At 37.4% G+C, this 19,153-nt stretch overlaps 1 protein-coding gene across 7 annotated transcripts in view; it reads right to left on the reverse strand.

Moving 5' to 3' along the window:
• NAALAD2 (N-acetylated alpha-linked acidic dipeptidase 2) overlaps nucleotides 1-19,153 on the reverse strand; it is a 106,286-nt gene that overhangs the window by 40,172 nt on the left and 46,961 nt on the right. For 3 of the 7 annotated variants that reach the window (XM_059930596.1, XM_059930598.1, XM_059930597.1), the window contains 3 exons: nucleotides 12,900-13,003; nucleotides 8,831-9,153; nucleotides 8,027-8,138 (listed from right to left, as the gene is read on the reverse strand). In XM_059930596.1, the coding sequence (XP_059786579.1) occupies nucleotides 8,027-8,138; nucleotides 8,831-9,153; nucleotides 12,900-13,003 (539 nt within the window). Of the gene's footprint in view, nucleotides 1-8,026; nucleotides 8,139-8,830; nucleotides 9,154-12,899; nucleotides 13,004-14,626; nucleotides 14,739-17,163; nucleotides 17,210-19,153 lie in introns of those variants that run through there. The other 4 variants (XM_059930599.1, XM_059930601.1, XM_059930602.1 and 1 more) reach the window with 3 other exon arrangements.

Below are 19,153 nucleotides of genomic sequence, written 5' to 3' on the forward strand. Positions count from 1 at the left end.
TTAAAGTCTTGGGCTTCTAATTCAACGCATTTCACTCTACCTCGATTCTTGTCATCATTCTTGGTATGCAACTTCTGTCTTCAGTTGGATGTAAAGAAAAGAAAAGCCAACTCTAACAAGATAACATCATGCAAACTATTCATACATAACTTATCACCTTATGCTACATTATACATTAAAGCAAAGGAGAGAGAAAATAAACAGACATAAATTTTAATGTTTGGTCAAGAGCATCACCAAGTTTTGCTTCTGGCACCTCATGTATTGATAATTTTCTAGGTAATTTCTTCTGGACACTTTATGATATGCTGCAGACAGAGTTCAACGGTGTTTACATTTTACCTGGTCTTTTACACATTTTTATTTTGTTTTATTTTATTTATTTTTTTGGCCACTCTGAGCAGCTTGCAGGATCTTAGTTCCCTGACCAGGGATTGAACCCGGGCCACAGCAGTGAAAGCACTGAGTCCTAACCACTGGACCACCAGGGGATTCCCCACATTTTTAAATATAGGCATTCTGTCTTACTTGATAAGACAATTGGTTATTTTCATGTATTGCATGAGAAATATAGAATGCGTCTTTCTTCAAATGACATCCACCCTACTGCCTATAGATTCTTTTCTTATATCTCCAAACAAGCACCTCAAAACAGACATTTTGATTTAGCTTTCCTGATACCTATGTGCCTCAGTCATAAGTCAGCTCAAATTTCTAAGAAGAGTATAGCTGTTTTCTTTCCTCAACTTCAGCTTGCTATAGTTCATCCATCGAAAGTAAGATGGAACTTTGTGATCACATCAAATCACAGGACAGATGGGGAGGAAATATACTACACCATATGAACTTCACCTTGTTCATTTGATTCTAGGGTTTAATTGGAGTCTCAAAAGGACAGAAGAGAAAGAATGATGCAGAAAATTTTCAAGAAAGAATGAACAGGGGACTTCCCTGATGGTCCAGTGGGTAGGACTCCACACTCCCAGTGTGGGGGGCCCAGGTTCGATCCCTGGTTGGGGAACTAGATCTCACATGCATGCAGCAACTGGGAGTTTGCGTGCCACAACTAAGAAGTCCGCATGCTGCAACTAAAAGATCCTGCATGCCGCAACTGAGACACGGAGCAGCCAAATAAACAAACAAACAAACAAATAAATAAATATTTCCAAAAAAAAAAAGAAATAATGAACAAAAAGTCGTGTTCCTAAAGTAGTGAAAGACAAAAGTTTACAAAGTCAAAAAGCTCAGAGAGGACTTCCCTTGTGGTCCAGTAGTTAAGACTCCACGCTTCCACCGTAGGGGGCAAGGGTTCAATCCCTGGTTGGGGAACTAAGATCCTGCATGCCATGTGGTGTGGCCAAAAATAAAATAAAATAAAAATTAAAAGCTCAGAGAGCCTTAAATAGAATAAATTTGAAGAAAACTATGCCTAGGCACATATTAAACTGCTGAAAATTAAAGACAAAAATGACTTATGTTATATAACTTAAATAACTGTGGACTGCTCATCGGATGCCACTACCAGCCAGATGACAGTACAAAAAAAAATATTTAAAGCTCTGAAAGGAGGAAAAACAAGGTGATCTTAGAAATCTATATCCAAGAAAAATTTTCTTCAAGAATTAAGATGAAATAAATGTGTTATAGACAAAGGAAAACTAAAAGAATTTGTCAACACCAGACCCAACATAACAGGAAATGCTTAAGAAAGTTTTTCAGACTAAATAGATATACCACAGGATAACCTAAATTTTCAGAAACAAATAAAGATACTGGAAACAATAAAAAAAATAGTATTTTACATTTCTCAGATATTTAACTCTTAATTGGCTTTCAATAGGTACAACTGTTCAAAGAAAAAATTATAACATTGTTTTGTGAGGTTTATATTGTATGTGTATATGATAATTTCAACAACTATCATATAAAGGATGATAGAAAGACGGTAAATGGACATACAGAAATGTGAGTTTTCTGCATTTTATGTTAAATGGTACAGTAGTAACTTTAAAAATACAGTGAAATGTTAGACAAGTATAATAATGTAATCTCTAGAGTAACTGCTAGAAGAGAAAAAAGAATCAATGCAAAGAGTTATAGCCAAAAGATAAATTGAAATGAAATAAAATTTAAAATACTCTCCCCACTACCAAAAAAAAAAAAAAAAAAAAAGCAGAAAATGAGAAGTAAAGGAACAGAAATAAAGGGAGCAAACAGAGAACAGTAAAGGAGTTGGCCTAAGTTTAACCATATCAAGTTACATTATATGTTACCAGACTAAATGCTCAAATTAAAAGGCACAGATTCCAAAATTAATAAAATAGCAAGTGGCAATTACATGCTCTCTATAGAAGGTACATTTTAAAAGTAAGTGGATGGAAGAATACGTATCATGCAAATGTAAGTATAAGAAAGCTGATGTGGTTTAATTTATACCAAATAAAATATGCTTAAATATAGAGATTATTACCAAAGATAAAGAATATTTCACAAAGGTAAAAGGTTAGTTCTGTCCTGAAGACATAATATTAATGTGTATATGTCTAATAAATGAGTTTCATAATACATAATGCAAAAATTAACAGAATTAATGGGAAAAATAGACAATTTCACATTCCTGGAGGAGATTGTAACACTATTCTTGACAGAATTTGATCCCCCCAAAAAAGTCAGTGAAGAAATAAAGGAATCACCATACTAATCAGCTAAAGCAGAAAAGAAGAAAAGTCATATGATCATATAAATTGATGCAGAAAAACTGAAACTGAGCGGGGCCCTATGGGCTCCCAGGCACGGAGGCCTTTTTGTCTCCCATTTCTTGTAGGCAAGACTCCAGCCTCCATGACATTCCCCGAGTTCCAAAGGGCAGATTCCAACAGTTGCAAATCAAAGGAGGAGCAGCCAGGAAACCACCTGAGGCCCTGCACACATCCTAATCTTGTCAGCAACCCCACCCTTTTGAAACTCTGCAGAAGAAAGAAGAATGAAGGACTGTTACTGCCTTGATCCTTATAGCATACCCCTGACCAGGAGCCCTGACTGTAAGACCTCTCCCTATTCCCCAGGGAGGGGGACACATTTCTTGAGGTGTTAGCCTGCTGTGTTCCCCTCTTTGCCTGGCAAAGAATAAAGCCACCCTTTCTTTCTCCTCCAAAACTCTGTCTCTGTATCTAATCTTGGCATTGGTGTACAGGGAGCCAAGATTTTGAGAGCAAAACCATTTTACAACTGCCAACTAAAGTGTGTCACTGGCCATCTGGTTCTACAAGGATTAGCTCATTAGTCACTGCATTTACTGACCTCCAACACACTCTGAAAGGAATTCAGGGTGGAGATCAGGAATGAGATACTCTATGCTCTGGGAAAAACTGTCAGAACAGGCCTTCAGATAGTTAGATATTTTCAGGAGAAAATTTTATTTACCCAATTTCTTGTATCTTCTCATACATAGAAAAGCACTAAAATTATTCATGGAGATATCTGCTCCTTGTGACTAGCAGCAACCTTCTTGTTACTAGTAGCAACCGTGTACCAAGATGTGTGCTTGATTGCATGCACCCCCTTCACTAAAATCATATATATACGGACCTGGACCTCCACCCATCCCCACCTCCACCTCTTGGGAGAAGTTACAAAGAGCTATCTGAGAGAATGTCTCCTGGGTATAGTCCTCTGTAAGTCCCCAAATAACACTGAACTCACAGCTCTCTCATGTTGTGCTTTTTTTTTTTTTCCAGTTGACACAATATTTAATACCCATTCATGATTTAAAAAAAAAACAACAAACCTCTTAGTAATCTTGGAATAGAGGGACATTTCCTTAACTCAGTAAAGAATATCTACAAAAAATCTACATACAACATCACACTTAATGGGGAAACTCTGAGTGCTTTCCCACTAAGATCAGACATAGGGAAAGAATGTTTGCTCTCATCACTTTTATTCAATGCAGTACTGTAATTACAATCAGCACAATAAGGACACACACACACATATATATATACATATATATATATACATATATATATGGCATACAGTTTGAAAACAGAGAAATAAAATGGTCCCTATTTGAAGATGGCCTGATTTTCTACATAGGAAGTAAATCCTAATGAATCTACAAAAATTCCTAGAACTAACACATGAGTTTTGACAAGCCACAGAATGCAAAATCAACAGTATTTCTATATACTAGCAACAAACATGTGAAAACTGAAATTAAACACCATATGATTTTACATCTGCTGCAAAGAAAATGAAATACTTCCATGTAAAGGTAACAATACATATACAAGATCTGCATCCTGAAAATTGCAAAATGTTGATAAAGGAAGACCTAAATAATTGTAGAGACGTACCATAATCATGGATGGAAAGTCGAGACAGAGGAAAAATGCGAAGTGCCCCTAAATTGCTCTGTAAGATTAAAGCAATTCTTGTCAAAATCTCATCAAGGATTTTTCTAGATATAGATATATTTATTCTATATTTTATATGAATAGGCAAATGATATAGAAAAATAAAGTGGGAGGAATCATCCTATGCATTGTTAAGGCTTACTACATAACTTCAGTAATCAGGACAGCATGGTACTGGCAGGGAGTAGACGCATAGATCAGCAGAGCATCAGAGAACTCAAAGAGACTCACACAAATATGCCCAACTGATTACTGACAAAGGAGCAAAAGCAATGGATAGCCTTTCAACAAATGGGGCTAGAGCAACTGGACATCCACAGGTAAAAAAAGAATGACCCTCAACCAAGCATTACACCTTATGCAAAAATTAACTCTAAAATGAATCACAAAACATATTGTAAAATGTAAACTATAAAATTTGGGGGTAAAAAGAGGAGAAAAGGTATCTAGGGCTAGACAAAGAGTTCTTAGACATGAACCCAAAAGCATGATCTATAGAATGAAAAATTGATAAATTAGACCTTATTAAAATTAAACACTTCTGGGACTTTCCTGGTGGCCCAGGGGTTAAGAATCCACCTGCCAATGCAGGGGACACGGGTTCGAGCCCTAGTCCGGGAAGATCCCACATGTCACGGAGCAACTAAGCCCATGTGCCACAACTACTGAGCCCATGCTCTAGAGCCCACAAGCCACAACTACTGAGCCTGCGTGCCACAGCTACTGAAGCCCACGCACCTAGAGCCCGTGCTCCGCAACAAGAGAAGCCACTGCAATGAGAAGCCCGTGCACCACAAAGAAGACCCAACACAGCCAAAAAAAAAAAAAAATTAAACACTTCTGATGTGCAAACAACCCAATTAAGGTGTGAAAGGACAAATAACAGACTAGGAAAAATATCTGTACACCACAAAGCCAACAAAAGACTTGTATATAGAAAATATAAAGAACCCTCAAAGCTCAGTAGAAAAAAAAAAAAGTATCCAAATAGAGAATAGGTCAAAGGCATGAACAGACATTTCACTGAAGATGGTATACAGATGGTGAATAAGCACAGGAAAAGATGTTCAATATCATTAGGTACTAGGGAATGTAAATTAAAACCATAATAAGGTATCTCTATGCACCTGTCAGAATGGGTAAAATTAAAAAGAGTAATAACGCCAATGAAAAATATAAAATGATATAGCCATACTATAGTTTGGCAGATTCTTCAACAACTAAAAGTGTACTTTTCCTACAAACAAGCAATTTTCACTCTGGGGTATTTATCCCAGAGAAATGAAAACCTATGATTACATAAAAGTTGTACATGAATGTTAATGGCAGCTTCATTCATAATAGCCAACAAGTGGAAGCAAAACAAACGTCCCTCAGTGGGTGAAAAGTTAAACTGTAGTACATCCCTATGATGAATGAAGAGACTGAAAGACTCTTCCAAATTCATCTACAGATTCAATGCAATTTTAATCAAAGTTCCAGCAGGCTTTTTTTTTTGGTAGGAATTGAGAAGTTGATTCTAAAATTTATTTGGATATGCAAATGACTTAAAACAGTCAAAGCAATTTTTAAAAAGAAAAATTTGTAGGATTAACTCTACCTGATTTTCAGACTTACTATTAAGCTAGACTAAACCAGATAGTGTGGTACTGAGATATATAGATTAATAGATCAATAGAAGAAAATATAAAATCCAAAAAACAGGCCATGGATCTATGATCAAGTGATTTTGGACCAAGTACCAAGGCAATTCAACAGGGAAAGAAAAGTTTTTAAACAAATCTTGCAGGAATAATTAAATAATTGTATTTAAAAAATCATCAACTCTTACATCATACCACACACAAAAATTAACTTGAAGTGGATCATTGACCTAAATGTGCAAGCTAAAATTACAAAACTTCTAAAAAAAAAATAATATAAGAAAATCTTGACAACTTCTCATAGGCCTAGATAGGACACAGAGTATGAAACATAAGACAAAAGATTGTTCAACTGGAGTTTATCGAAATTAAAAATCTCTGCCCTTCAAAAACTCCACTAGGCAAACAAAAAAGCCAACCATAGAACAGAAGAAAATATTCACAAAAATATCTGACAAAAGAATGTATAAAGAAAGAACTCCTATACTCAATAATAAATCAAAACAATTTAAAAATGAAAAAAAAAATTGAACAGAGACCCTATAAAAGAAGCTATACAAATGTCCAATAAGTGCATGAGAAGAGGGGTGGGATAGGGAGGGTGGGAGGGAGACACAAGAGGGAGGAGATATGGAGATATATGTATATGTATAGCTGATTCACTTTGTTATACAGCAGAAACTAACACACCATTGTAAAGCGATTATACTCTAATAGAGATGTTAAAAAAAAAAAGAAAATGCAAATTAAAACCACAATGGAGATACTAGTACACACCCACTAAAATGGTTAAAATGAAAACAACTGACAATACTAAGGTAGGAATGTAAAATGGTACAACCACTTTTGAAACCTGTTTGTCATTTTCTTAAAAAGTTAAAACATGTGCTTATCATCCAACACAGCCATTCAAAAAGAAATGAAATCATATGTAAACATATGCTCATAGCAACTTTGTTCACAATAATCAAAAACTAAAAACAACCCGAGATCCATCAACTACATATTGGAGTCTCTGCATTCAATAGAATACTACTCAGCAATAAAAAGCAGTAAACTACAGATACATGCAACAACCTGGATGAATTCCAAAATCATTCATCATGCTGAGTGAAAGACACAAAAAAACACATACTGTATGATTTTATTTATATAAAGTTCTAGAAAACATAAAGGAGTCCAAAGGAAGGGAGTTGAAGGGAGGAATAAACTGCAAAGGCATGATGTAAATTTTCTGTATCTTAATTGAGGAGGTGGTTTGCTGAGTATATTGTGCATCTGTCAATACTCTCAAATCGTAGGCTTTATATGGATGCAGTTTATTTTATGTAAATTATGATTCAGTAAAATTTTTTTTAATGATACTCCTTTGAAAGAGTCGGAATATAGAAATAAATGTCATAACTGCCTTCAAGGAATTCATAACCACTCCCCTGAATGAATGTCACTCCTTCTCTTGCTAAGAGACTGGTGGGTTTGCACTGATCCTTTTGCTTTCACTTTGTCCTATTTGTGTTACTTAAATTTGCAACACGGGATAAAGGTTTAATTTGTAGAGGACAGAATCTGAAACTTTAATCTCCTTTCCTCTAAATCAGAGTTTGCAACCATCTTACTCTGCCTGGCAGAATATGACATTTAAATTAAATTCCTGATTAAACCCAGGCACAGGGAACAAAGAATAACATTGAGTTGCAGTCCAAAGTACATGAAGTTGAAACATCTCTTAATAAGGCAACCAGATACTTTTTCTGCAGATGAAGTTGGGGAAGAAAGGCTCCTTCAACATTCAAGTAGATTTTACTCTAAGAGTGGAATAAAGGAACATTTAAACTACCATGAATTAATGTGATATCGTATAATTTCACACAAAGATTACCCACATGAATAAAATCAGTTTTCATACAGTTCTCACTCTGCAATATTTTAAACACTATTTTTATGATCAAGTATACAAAACAAACTTACCGAAGAAATGATTTAATATTTTCAGCTTTCATCTCAGATACCAGTTTCCACCTTAGATTTTGGTGAGTGTCCACTGAAGTGGCTGTTTCTTTGAGAGGCTTACTAAGCCAGCCTGGGAGGAGAATACATACACATATGCATACTACATACACAAGAAATTGCTTTTGACTTTTATAAAAACTAGAAGCCAAAGGGGAAGAAGGAAAAAAAAAAAAAAAAAAAAGCCCTTACCTAAGAAACAGATCATGGTGAGCTTTACAAAAACTTCATACCAAATGCAGAAAACCTTCAAATTCTGATGTGTAACTTTGAGTTGGTTAAACGAGTTTTAAATGAGGGCTATTCTTTTCATTTTCCCATGAGCTATGCATCAAGGCACGGGTCTTTATCTTTCTTGTTCTCCCATGGGGGTTAAGTTCGTAGCACAGTGCCTGACACACAGGGAGCATTCGACAAATATTTATGTAATAAATGATTACAGAAGGGCAGTTGAAAGTTTTGACTCATTAATGGTCTCGGAAATGAAATCATCTTTTTGACCCCTGCGGACAGTGGCAACTCTAAATTGTCTTCAAACAGCCCTTAACAGTACCCTGAACTCAGCGAGCATTTAATAAATTTGAATTTCTGGCACACTTTATTAGGAAGGCCGAAATGCATTCCACTCAGTTTCCAGTTCTGCTGAAATTGGCGGAGCTCAGCCGGCCCGGCGCCCAGCGCTGCAGCCCAGCTCTTCAGCCCCAGGTTCTCCCGCTTTTCTCCGGGGAGGCTGGAGGGATCCGGGGAAGGGGTCGGTACACTTACCCACCATAAATCCACCCAGGAAAGATGCCAGCGCTGCAGCCAAGCACATCCCAAGGTACAGACGACCCCTGGACTTGGCCATGGCTTCCTCGGGACTGAGCAGGAGGCGCCGGCTACCGGAGCGAGCCTCGGGAATGAGGGCGAACAGAGAGCGCGCGCCCGGGAACGCGGGGAACGCCCAGGTTGCCGCAGACCGTGGCCTCCGCTGATCTTCCTCAAAGCCCTGCCTCTGCCCTCCAGGTGGGTCCAGAGGCGAATGGAAACCGGCCCCAAACTCCTGGCTCCTGCGATCCCCGGGGGGCCTCGAGGGGAGAGAGGAAGCCCTGCAGGAGGAGGACACGTTCTGCTTGCTGGCAGGCAACGTCCAATCTGTTGATCCTGGACAAAGTGTGCTTTCGGCGTGGGGGTGGGGGGTGGGGGTGGGGACTACTGAAAATGTCCCTGCTTGTTCCCTAAAGAACTCTACTTACCAGCCTCATTCTAGGAGTCGCCAGATGCATTTAACTCCAGCTTTTTCTTCCCTGTTTATTGCCCTGCTGCCAGATTCTGACTAATTTATAACCGGTCACACTTGGGCAGCCTTTCTGGTCCTGGCTGCTCTCTGATAACACATTAGTTTCCTAACCACATACAACCTCAGAACTGATAGGATTGGGCTCTTTTGTCTTCCTTTACCCAAACAAGTCTCCAAATTACTGAAATTGTCAGTTTCTTCTTCTGTAACTGGGGTTTTTCCCTATCTCACTAGAATGTTGTAGGTTCAAATTAATAAGATTAACCACTGAAAGTGCCTTGCACCCTAACCCATGGTGGTTTCTCAACAAATGTCATCCTCCCTAACCTCCCCCTCCTATCACGTTTACCCCAGCATTTCTTTTTAAAAGTGATTATAAGGTTTACAAGGCAGTACTTGTAAATAGGACACCATTATCCATCCATTTTACCCTGGAGGAAATCTTTAGCAATTCATGACTGGATTCCTCCTACCCAACCAAAAGCAATTTTGCAGCCAGAGCAAAGGTGCCTACTGGGTGGAATATGAACAAGATAGTACATCTCTGGTTATGAAACTGAGAAGGACCCTGTGGGGTTCCCCAGTACAAATCCTTTCTGTGTCACTCATTTCTTGTTTGTAGGAAATTGGCTTCATTCAGCCTCCTTGACCTTCCCTGAGTTCCAAAGGGCAGGTTCAAACAGTTGCTCATCAGGGAAGGGAAGGAATACAGAAACTATGGAGGAGCAGTCAAGAAACAACAGTGCAGCCTTCGGGCAGGATCCTGGTTCCTCTTGAGGGAATATATATAGCAATATCTTTGAGTTCTTCTGAAAAACTAAGGCCCCCACCCAGGTAGAGGACGGCAACTTCAGGCTGAGAGCAAGATTCCTGGAGCACTGCCTTGTTACCTCACCACCAACCAATCAGAACAAAGCCACACACCCTGCAGCCCTCACCCCAAATTTTACCTATAAAAACTTCTCCCCCCAAACAATTGGGGAGTTTGGTGTTTTTGAGCACGAGTCACCCATTCTCCTTGCTTGGCCCTACAATAAACCTTTCTCTGCTCCAAAATTCTGACGTTTCAGTTTATTTGGCCTCACTGTGTATCAGGCACATGAACTTTTTTCAATAACAGTTATACCCCCAATCTTCACTGCATTGTCTGAGGCCCTGATAATCTTAGATAAGGCACTTTTCTTTGCTCATAAAAAGTTGCCAGGAGAGTCTAATTTCTTTTTCTTGCACGGCAATTGTTGATAAATGTATTTGATGGTTTTTCCTTCAAAAATTTTGTAGAAGAAATATAGGTTTCTGATAACTTTCAGACCATACTACTGAACTGGGTAACAAATTACAGAACTCTAATTGAAAAACTGATGGCTTCCTAAAACTGCTAACAACAGATCAAGATCAACAAGAATCAATTACATTAATGATTGAATGAACTGACGAATATTATTATAATTTTTATGACTTTTCATTTGAAATATTACTGGTTTTTTAATCTTTCATTTTCAGATATGAGGAAACCTTTCCTCTTGTGTAATGACATACAGCAATTTGGTAAATTATACTTTTGTATAATACCTTTGTATTTACATAAAGTCACTAATAATCTGCTCTCCTTGTAACAGGACACAATTGGAAACACTGTTTACATTAACAAGGCTTTGACTGGAAGGCAATATTTGAGAATATGCATTGAATCAGATATGATCAGACAGCTTTAAGGAACTAAGATTGACTTTATGAAGCTATAAAGCCCCTTAGAAAACCAGCCTGGTACCTTGCTTACTTACAGTGTTCCCAGCAGCCTTACCAGGTGAGTAGGAATGGTCACTTCCTGGCAGATGCAAGAACCTCAGGATATTTTGGGAACCTCAAGAAGAGAGAAATTCACCCAAATCTATAGGTATTACATGCAAGTGTGATGGCAAATACTTGGCCTGGCTTGCTGGCCTTGAGAGCTATTAAAAATTCAGTCTGGGACTTCCCTGGTGGTCCAATGGTTAAGACTCCATGCTTCCACTGCCAGTTGCTATTCTTGCTGGACTTAAGTAAATAATCAGGCCAATTTGAGTGAAACTAAACTTATTTTGCAAACAAATTAGTTTTAATTTGGCTTTCTTTGGTAGAAATGAGGGTGATTTTAAAGAGAAAAAATTGTGTTTCAGCAAAAACTGTAATACACAGTTATGAATATTAGATTTGAGTTCTATCAATCATCTTTGAAGTTTTGTTCTTCCACCTAAAAACTGGACTGGGTTCTGAATTCTTCTAGTCTCCTCAAATATTTGGCAACGACTGTTCAAACTAATGTTTCCAATTTTTCTCCCCCTTTTGACTTGGAATCATTTAGAACTATAGCTGAACAACTTGATATAAACTTAAGAGAGATCACCACAATAGCCCATGTTTAGACAATCTCTGTGCCTGTCACTTTGTAAGCCACTCAGAAAGTTTACCTGAACACCTGATGACATCATCAGAGACATTTCAAACTACAAAAGATGCTTCGACCTTAAGATCTAGAAATCTTCTCCACTGGCAACTCTCAGGACTCAGACACTGGGTTTACAATTTGCTCCAACCATGGACCTTTGTTTTTCTTTTGTCTCCATAGAAATGCGTCTTAGTAAATACCTGATTGCTTGCACCCTATAGGGCTAACTTTGAGAGCCCACTTGCATCACTGCCTCCTGAAATGAGTAACTGACCTGGCCTATTGTCAGAACTAAGAAACTGGCTCAGTGAGATAAAGCAATCTATCAACCCAACTTCTGGACTGTGAAATCTCTTAAAAGAAGTTTCAAAGGCAGGACTGTAGTAGAGCAAAATTTGCCACCTCAAAATGTCTCTTTGGCATACGTACTATTTCTAGATGAAAATAATCAAGGCCCCAAAGACGCAGGAGTAAACTTTGATCTTCCTCCTAACTGCCTAAAAGAAGGTAGTTAGAGGACCTGTTGCAGGAATGGAGCTATCAAGTAGATAACTATAGGATGAATAGGTGTGGTACACTGGAAGGAACCTGGAAAAATCTGTTAAAATTCCTCTCTGTGTCCCATTGTCTTTGCCTGGCTCAGCAAACATTTTTTTTTTACTACACATCTGCTTTCTATCTCCATGTGAATTACTTTCCTCCCCTTTGAAGTCCCAAACTACTTCCCCTTTTTGTCTTTAGCTAAAGATGGTATTTAAGGTGAGGGTTTTGGCCATTTGGGGGAATTACTCAAGTCTTCTGGGTCTCTCCCATCTATACATGTTAAAAAAAAAATGACTAAGTTATTTGTGAAATTTGTTTTTTCCTACTCCTATCTCAATTTTTATAGCTAATTATATGTTGACTAATAGAAGAGATCAGTCTATTAATTAGCACAGTTTCCCAACTTGATTAATATTCCCAAATTAAAATTAGATTATTCGTTCATTCAACGAGGCTATAGCATTCCAGACATTGTGAAAAATTCTGAAGATATGGTCCTTGCCTTTAGGAAGCCTACAACAGTGAGAAGGCAAATATTGAATAGGTAATTAAATGTAAGAAGTTCTAAGAAGGAGCAGTATTACCTTAAATGTGAAGGTTGTCGCTGCCTTAATAGGTGGCATCTGCAATCTTTATCTTGGCAATCCATTGTAAATAGTCCAGTTAACTGGTTCAGCAAGCCTTTCACCTTTGTAAAAATATGGACACAGAGTCATTTCATTATTTCATCTTCTCAATTAAGCATATAAAAGAATGCTGCTATCACAGTTTCTAATTATTAGCATCTTAGAAGATATTTGCATCTTACAAAGCACACTTAACAAAGCAACATTGTTTGATTTATGCCAACCCCTTTCAGTCTTTCCTTCAAAGCTAAAAACTGTATAGGAAACTTTTAGTATTGGAAAATCAATCTCAGTAAAAGTATTTAACACATTTGATCTGCTCAGTATTCAGGGTCTCTAACATGACAGGATCTCACTATCTTCTCCATTAGTGAAGTTAAATTGTTCTTATATAATCTTTTTTTCCCTTCTCCTCTCACATCCTAGAAAAGACAATCTTGTAACTTCAAAGTCCAAATCCTATCAAATGGATCACTGCAAGGTTTGAAAACAAAGTGTGACTTGTGTACTAATAAAGCAGTATATGTAAGTTTCTTAATAAACATACCAATAATTAAGATTTAATAGAGAAGAAATAATAATTAGTGTCAAATTTCACATTTTCCCTGAAGATGTTGCATTATCTTTCATAAAAGAGGGATCGCCTAGATGCTCACTGTACAGATATAGAAATGATGCCATTAATGATGTCACAAGGTGATAGGATGATCTGGTCATCGAGATAGCAACATTCTCTTTCCAAAAAAGTGAAAAGTTAATGTCATGGTAGCTGAGATTCATGACAAAAAATACATTCCAATTGAGTATTTCTAAAATCCTGGGTCTAAAAACTGCCCAAAATTAGTTTCAAACTTAAGATGTGAGAATGTTAGTATATTGTACCATAAACCATAACACATAGAGCAGGTGAGAAGTGAGACAGGAGTATAGTGTGAAAAGTGTAAAAGACTAATAAAAGTAAGTGAGAAGAAATTTTAAAAGAAAAGCAGGAAACCATGATTGGATGATTTCCTCCTGATGTCACAATTACTCTACGCAACAGTAAATGTAGAAATTAGAAAAGATCCACCAAGTTAAAGTGTAAAACAGAGAGAGGACTGCCACCCATGTCCTCCTATCAATACAGTGTGTGTGTACCATGATGCTAACATTCCAGGTGGTACCTTGGCGCTGGTAAGTTATATTTATTTGGCCTTTAAACCATGTTTTCCTATCCAGTATTTCTCATCCCTTACAATTAACATGTACCTTCAGCCTATTTTCCATATAGCTTGTACATAATAGTGCTAGGATCAGGGGACCACGCATGCTTTTTCTTCCAACACTCTCATCCTCTATCCTCATTTACATCCTCAGTCCCTGTGTACTTTCCCTATCATTAGATTATGAATAAATCTCTCCAGATTTTTTATCTTCCTTCTGACAGCCCTTTCTCTATTCCTTCTTACCTGACACCTATTTTTACTTGATAATACCCCTTGTCCTAAAACCAGAGAAAAATACACTTCATGGGGAAGTAGGAATGAGTCACACAGGGACTCATGGAGTCAGAAAGGAAGGATGGACCTTTGCTCTGACATCATAAATCACTGGGTGTTCTCTTTTGAAGTTACTACCCTCTGATTATATCATCTGCTTCTTATTCACATCATTGTCCCCAGTTGAGCACCAAGATATTCTCCCACCTTCTGTAATGGTTTGAACAGCTGTCTTGTAGATTTTTGGTGTACCTCTGGCACTTCACTCTTCCTTTTCTTTCACATCTTGCATCCAATCCACCAGTAAGTTCTATTGGCTCTGCAATCAAAATATATCATGAATCCAGCTGCTTCACCAGTATTCATCTAATCCTAGCCCCAGTCATCTCTCATCTAGACTTCCGCAACAGACCCCTAGTGGGGGTCTTCCTCCACTGTTGCTCCTGTTGTTACTTTAGGAAGAAAACTCTATGGAGTCAATCAGATCATGTTATTATTAAAATCCTTCAAAGCTTTCTCATTAAACTTAAAAACAAAATTCAGACTCCTTAGAGTGGCAACTAAACCTACTTGATCTAGCTTTTGAAGCTTGCCTCCTTTCAAGGGAAGACAACACTAAGAAAACACATGCAGACCAAGTGCATACAGACCAGGAAACAACCACATCAGCAGAGATCACCAGCATCACAAAGAACCAGACAATCCCAAAGGGAGACCTGTGGTACTGTGCTCTCCCAACGCTAGTGTAGTACGTCCATATGCCTACAGATGAAGGCATTGGTAAATGTCCAGTGGCTAAGAGCATTCCTGGCCTTCTTCTACAGTATTGTCCAAGGCTTGCTAACAAGACAAAATAACAAAAAAGCAGTTTTCAACAATTTTATAATTGGAGGCAGTTGTTGGAAAAGCTAAAATTATTTCATGTTTTTCCTTCAGTGAGCTGAGACTGGTACCTCTTCTTGACCAGCTAGAGTGACCAAGGGTAGTATAACTCATAATAATAGCAATATAATTCATATTCTGCAAGCCCTATCCATAATAAAGGTCAACCCTATACTTCCCTAAACTGCATTGACAATATTTATGATTCAGTGTTTATTCTCTGCTCTCTAACCTGAGAGCTCAGACCACCCTGAGAAAGGCTGTCAGGCATTTGCCAGGCATCTCACTACTACAAGCTTTCATTCAGAAAGCCTTTTTTTTCTTATAGTAAGGCTTTTCGTGAATAAGTGAAAGAGGTTTTCAGATGATCGAGTGGTGAAGTTATTGCAGACTCTGGTTCATACATAGACAAGGTGAAAAAGATAAAGGGGAAAAGAGCCAAAGGGTAAGAGATCCATGGTGTGGTCCAAGGGGATGTGAAATAATGCTCAGTGAATGCTCTCTGGCTTTCACAAAGACCAAAATTTTAACAACAAATCTATTCCATTTCCTAAAACACAGGTCATTCTTCCACAGCAAAACTAAATCTCTAACCAACATAGACAATTAAAAAATTCCTTTATGCTGGAACAAAATATCTTAGTGTAGCTTGCATATTGCAAATAGGATAAAAGACCCTAGAACTAAGTGAATAAGTAAAGCTGGACTTTGAATGTGTCAAAAAAATGAAAGGATGATTATAGTCAACTGTACATCGTCACAAGCTTTTCCTCAAAAATATTTTAAAAAATCAACTCCAATCAATTTGGAAGATAGCTAGATCCCAGGACCATAATCCTGGTAATTGTCATCTTTGTGTGGTAAGCAGGCATACTATAAAGCCAGTATCTTAACATCAAAACATTGTGTTTTCTGAATTGCTCAGAGAAGAAAGATTCTGTCCTTGCAATTTATTGGCCTGAAGAGACCCTGCCCCACTCTGACAAAATACAGCCAAGGAGAAAGACAACCGTCGTGGACAATCACATTTTCTTATTTCATTAGTTTTGGTGAAATCAAATTTAAAACTGATCTATAAATACAGAGTTTAGAGTGAGGTGATTCCTATTTACCTTCCACTTTAAAATTTGCTTTGGAAACTTGCTCTGTAGGCATTGGGACATGGCATCTCACTTGAGTGAAAGGGTGATTTGCCTGTAATTAAAACAACTCCCCCAAAATTAAAAATAGAATTACCATATGATATGATCCTGCAATTCTACTTCTGAGTATTTATCCAAAGAAAACAAAAACATTAATTTGAAAAGATACCTAGAGACTTCCCTGGTGGTCCAGTGGTTAAGACTCCATGCTCCCAATGCAGGGGGCCTGGGTTCGATCCCTATTGGGAACTAAAATCCCACATACCGCAACTAAGCCCACGGGCCACAGCTACTGAGCCCGCACACTCTAGAGCCTGTGCGCTGCAACTAGAGATGCCAGTATGCTCCAGTGAAGACCCAGCACAGCCTAAATAAATAAATAAAAAATTTTAAAAAAAGAGAGCCACATTGAAATTAAAAAAAAAGAAAAGAAAAGATATCTACACCCCCATGTTCATTGCACATTATTTATAATAGCCAAAACATGGAAACAACCTAAATGTACATCACTGGATAAATGGATAAAACAGTGTGATAGGTATATATCACATTATACATATATATATGCCATAAAAAAGAATGAAATCTTGTCATTTGTAACAACATAGATGGACCTTGAGGACATTGCATTAAGTAAAATAAGTCAGACAGGAAAAGTTAAATACCATATGATCTCACTTATGTGGACTCTATAAAGCAAAAAAACACACATATACATACACATGTTCTTTAGATTTGTCCCCTGAGAGGACCCGGGAGAAGCACATTTCAGGAGCGGTGAACACACATATATTCTTGGCTAATATTATTCTCCTCTAAGTGGACTGAGGATCTTTGGGGAAATGGTTTATTCCAGGGCTGTGGAAAAGGAAATGCAAGTCTGGAACATCTTGTGCCAGAAATCAAGGAAATGCTTAAAGAATGATGGAGACACATCAAAAAGACAGGGAGGGCATCTTGAAGGGGCTGCTATTGATCAAACCTGGGACAAATTAACTCAAAATAAATAATGCTTGTAGCTAATTATAACTCACTGAATAAAATTGGAAATCATGAGTCCAAACAGTTATAAATGAATGAATAAATTAAAATGATACAAATGAATAAATTTAATGTTTGATGAGGAATATGCTTTTTACATAGCTTCCAAGTACCTAGCCATAAATATATTTAAAAGGGAAAAAGTAACTTTTTTTTTTTTTTTTTTTTGGCTGCACCACACAGCTTGTAAGGATCTCAGTTCCCCAACCAGGGATTGAACCTGGGCCCTGTCAGTGAAAACCCAGAATCCTAACCACTAGGCCACCAGGGAACTCCCTGGGAAAAAGTGGGGAAACCTGACAGACACCACCTTAAACAAGTGACCTAAATGAACAACATCAAAATGGGCCCATCAAAATAGTGCACCATTAGATAGGATGCAATAGAAACAGCATCACTTTTGTGATTTTCTGGTCAAGATGCATAACCTATTTGTAATCAGGAGAAAACAGACAAAATTACTTTAAGAGATATTCTACAAAATATCCAACCTTTCATTGTCAAAAGTATCAAGGGCATGAAAGTTAAGACTAAGGACCTGTTCCAAAATATATATATATTTAGAAGAAAAGTAGAGCTGAGAGAACCCTGAGTTACACAAATCTGTCCAATTTAACTCAAAAAACATAAACTGACAATTTTGCAAATTTCTCAATGTCCAATTTGCAAATATTTACAAACTTAAACTAATAATAATTTTATACAATTTTATTTGTAATGCAGAAAAATTCAGATGTCTTAGAAGTTGATTAGTCTCTATTCCATATTTCTAAATCAGTGAAAGTCCTTTAAAAGTTGATTTGCCATGGGACTTCCCTGGTGGCAGAGTTGTTAAGAATCTACCTGACAATTCAGGGGACACTGTTTGAGTCCTGGTCCGGGAAGATCCCACATTCTGCGGAGCAACTAAGTTCATGCGCCACAACTACTGAACCTGCGCTCTAGAGCCCACAAGCCACAACTACTCAGCCCATGTGCCACAACTACTGAAGCCTGCACACCTAGAGCCCGTGCTCTTCAACAAGAGAAGCCACTGCAATAAGAAGTCCGTGCATGGTAACAAAGAGTAGCCCCTGCTCTCCGCAACTAGAGAAAGCCCACACGCAGCAACGAAGACCCACCACAGCCAACAATAAATAAATAAACAAATAAATATAAATTTTTTTAAAAAAGTTGGTTTGCCTTTATTTTTTTTTTTATTTTCAAATTCCTTCTCTATAAAAATAGGGCTCTTTCGGTGTTTCTATTTAAAGGGATAAACATTAATAAGAATTTTTAGAAATACAATAACTAAAAGTGTATGAAGTCACTGACATTCATACCCAGTTTAATTTAGTGTTTTTTATACCAAAAGAAGAAAAAAAAAACCATGAAGTACAATATAACTTAATCTGCAATGTAGAGTATAACAAAATACCTACTGTATTAAAAAAAAAAAAAAAACCCATTGTAAACCATATCACCTGTAGCCTACATCATTATTGGCCTGTGCTTTTGGTATCTGTCAGTTTCTATTTTGCAAGCAACATGTACTGACTCTGACTAACTTGAGCAGAAAAGCAATAGTAGCTCATAGAATTTCTGGTGAGATTAAAAAATCAAAATTCTAAAAAAGTGAGAAACTATGGCGAAAATGATGTCACAGAAACAATTTGCCAAGGATGGTGTA

Source organism: Balaenoptera ricei, chromosome 8, assembly GCF_028023285.1.
Source record: "Balaenoptera ricei isolate mBalRic1 chromosome 8, mBalRic1.hap2, whole genome shotgun sequence".
NCBI lineage: Eukaryota > Metazoa > Chordata > Mammalia > Artiodactyla > Balaenopteridae > Balaenoptera > Balaenoptera ricei.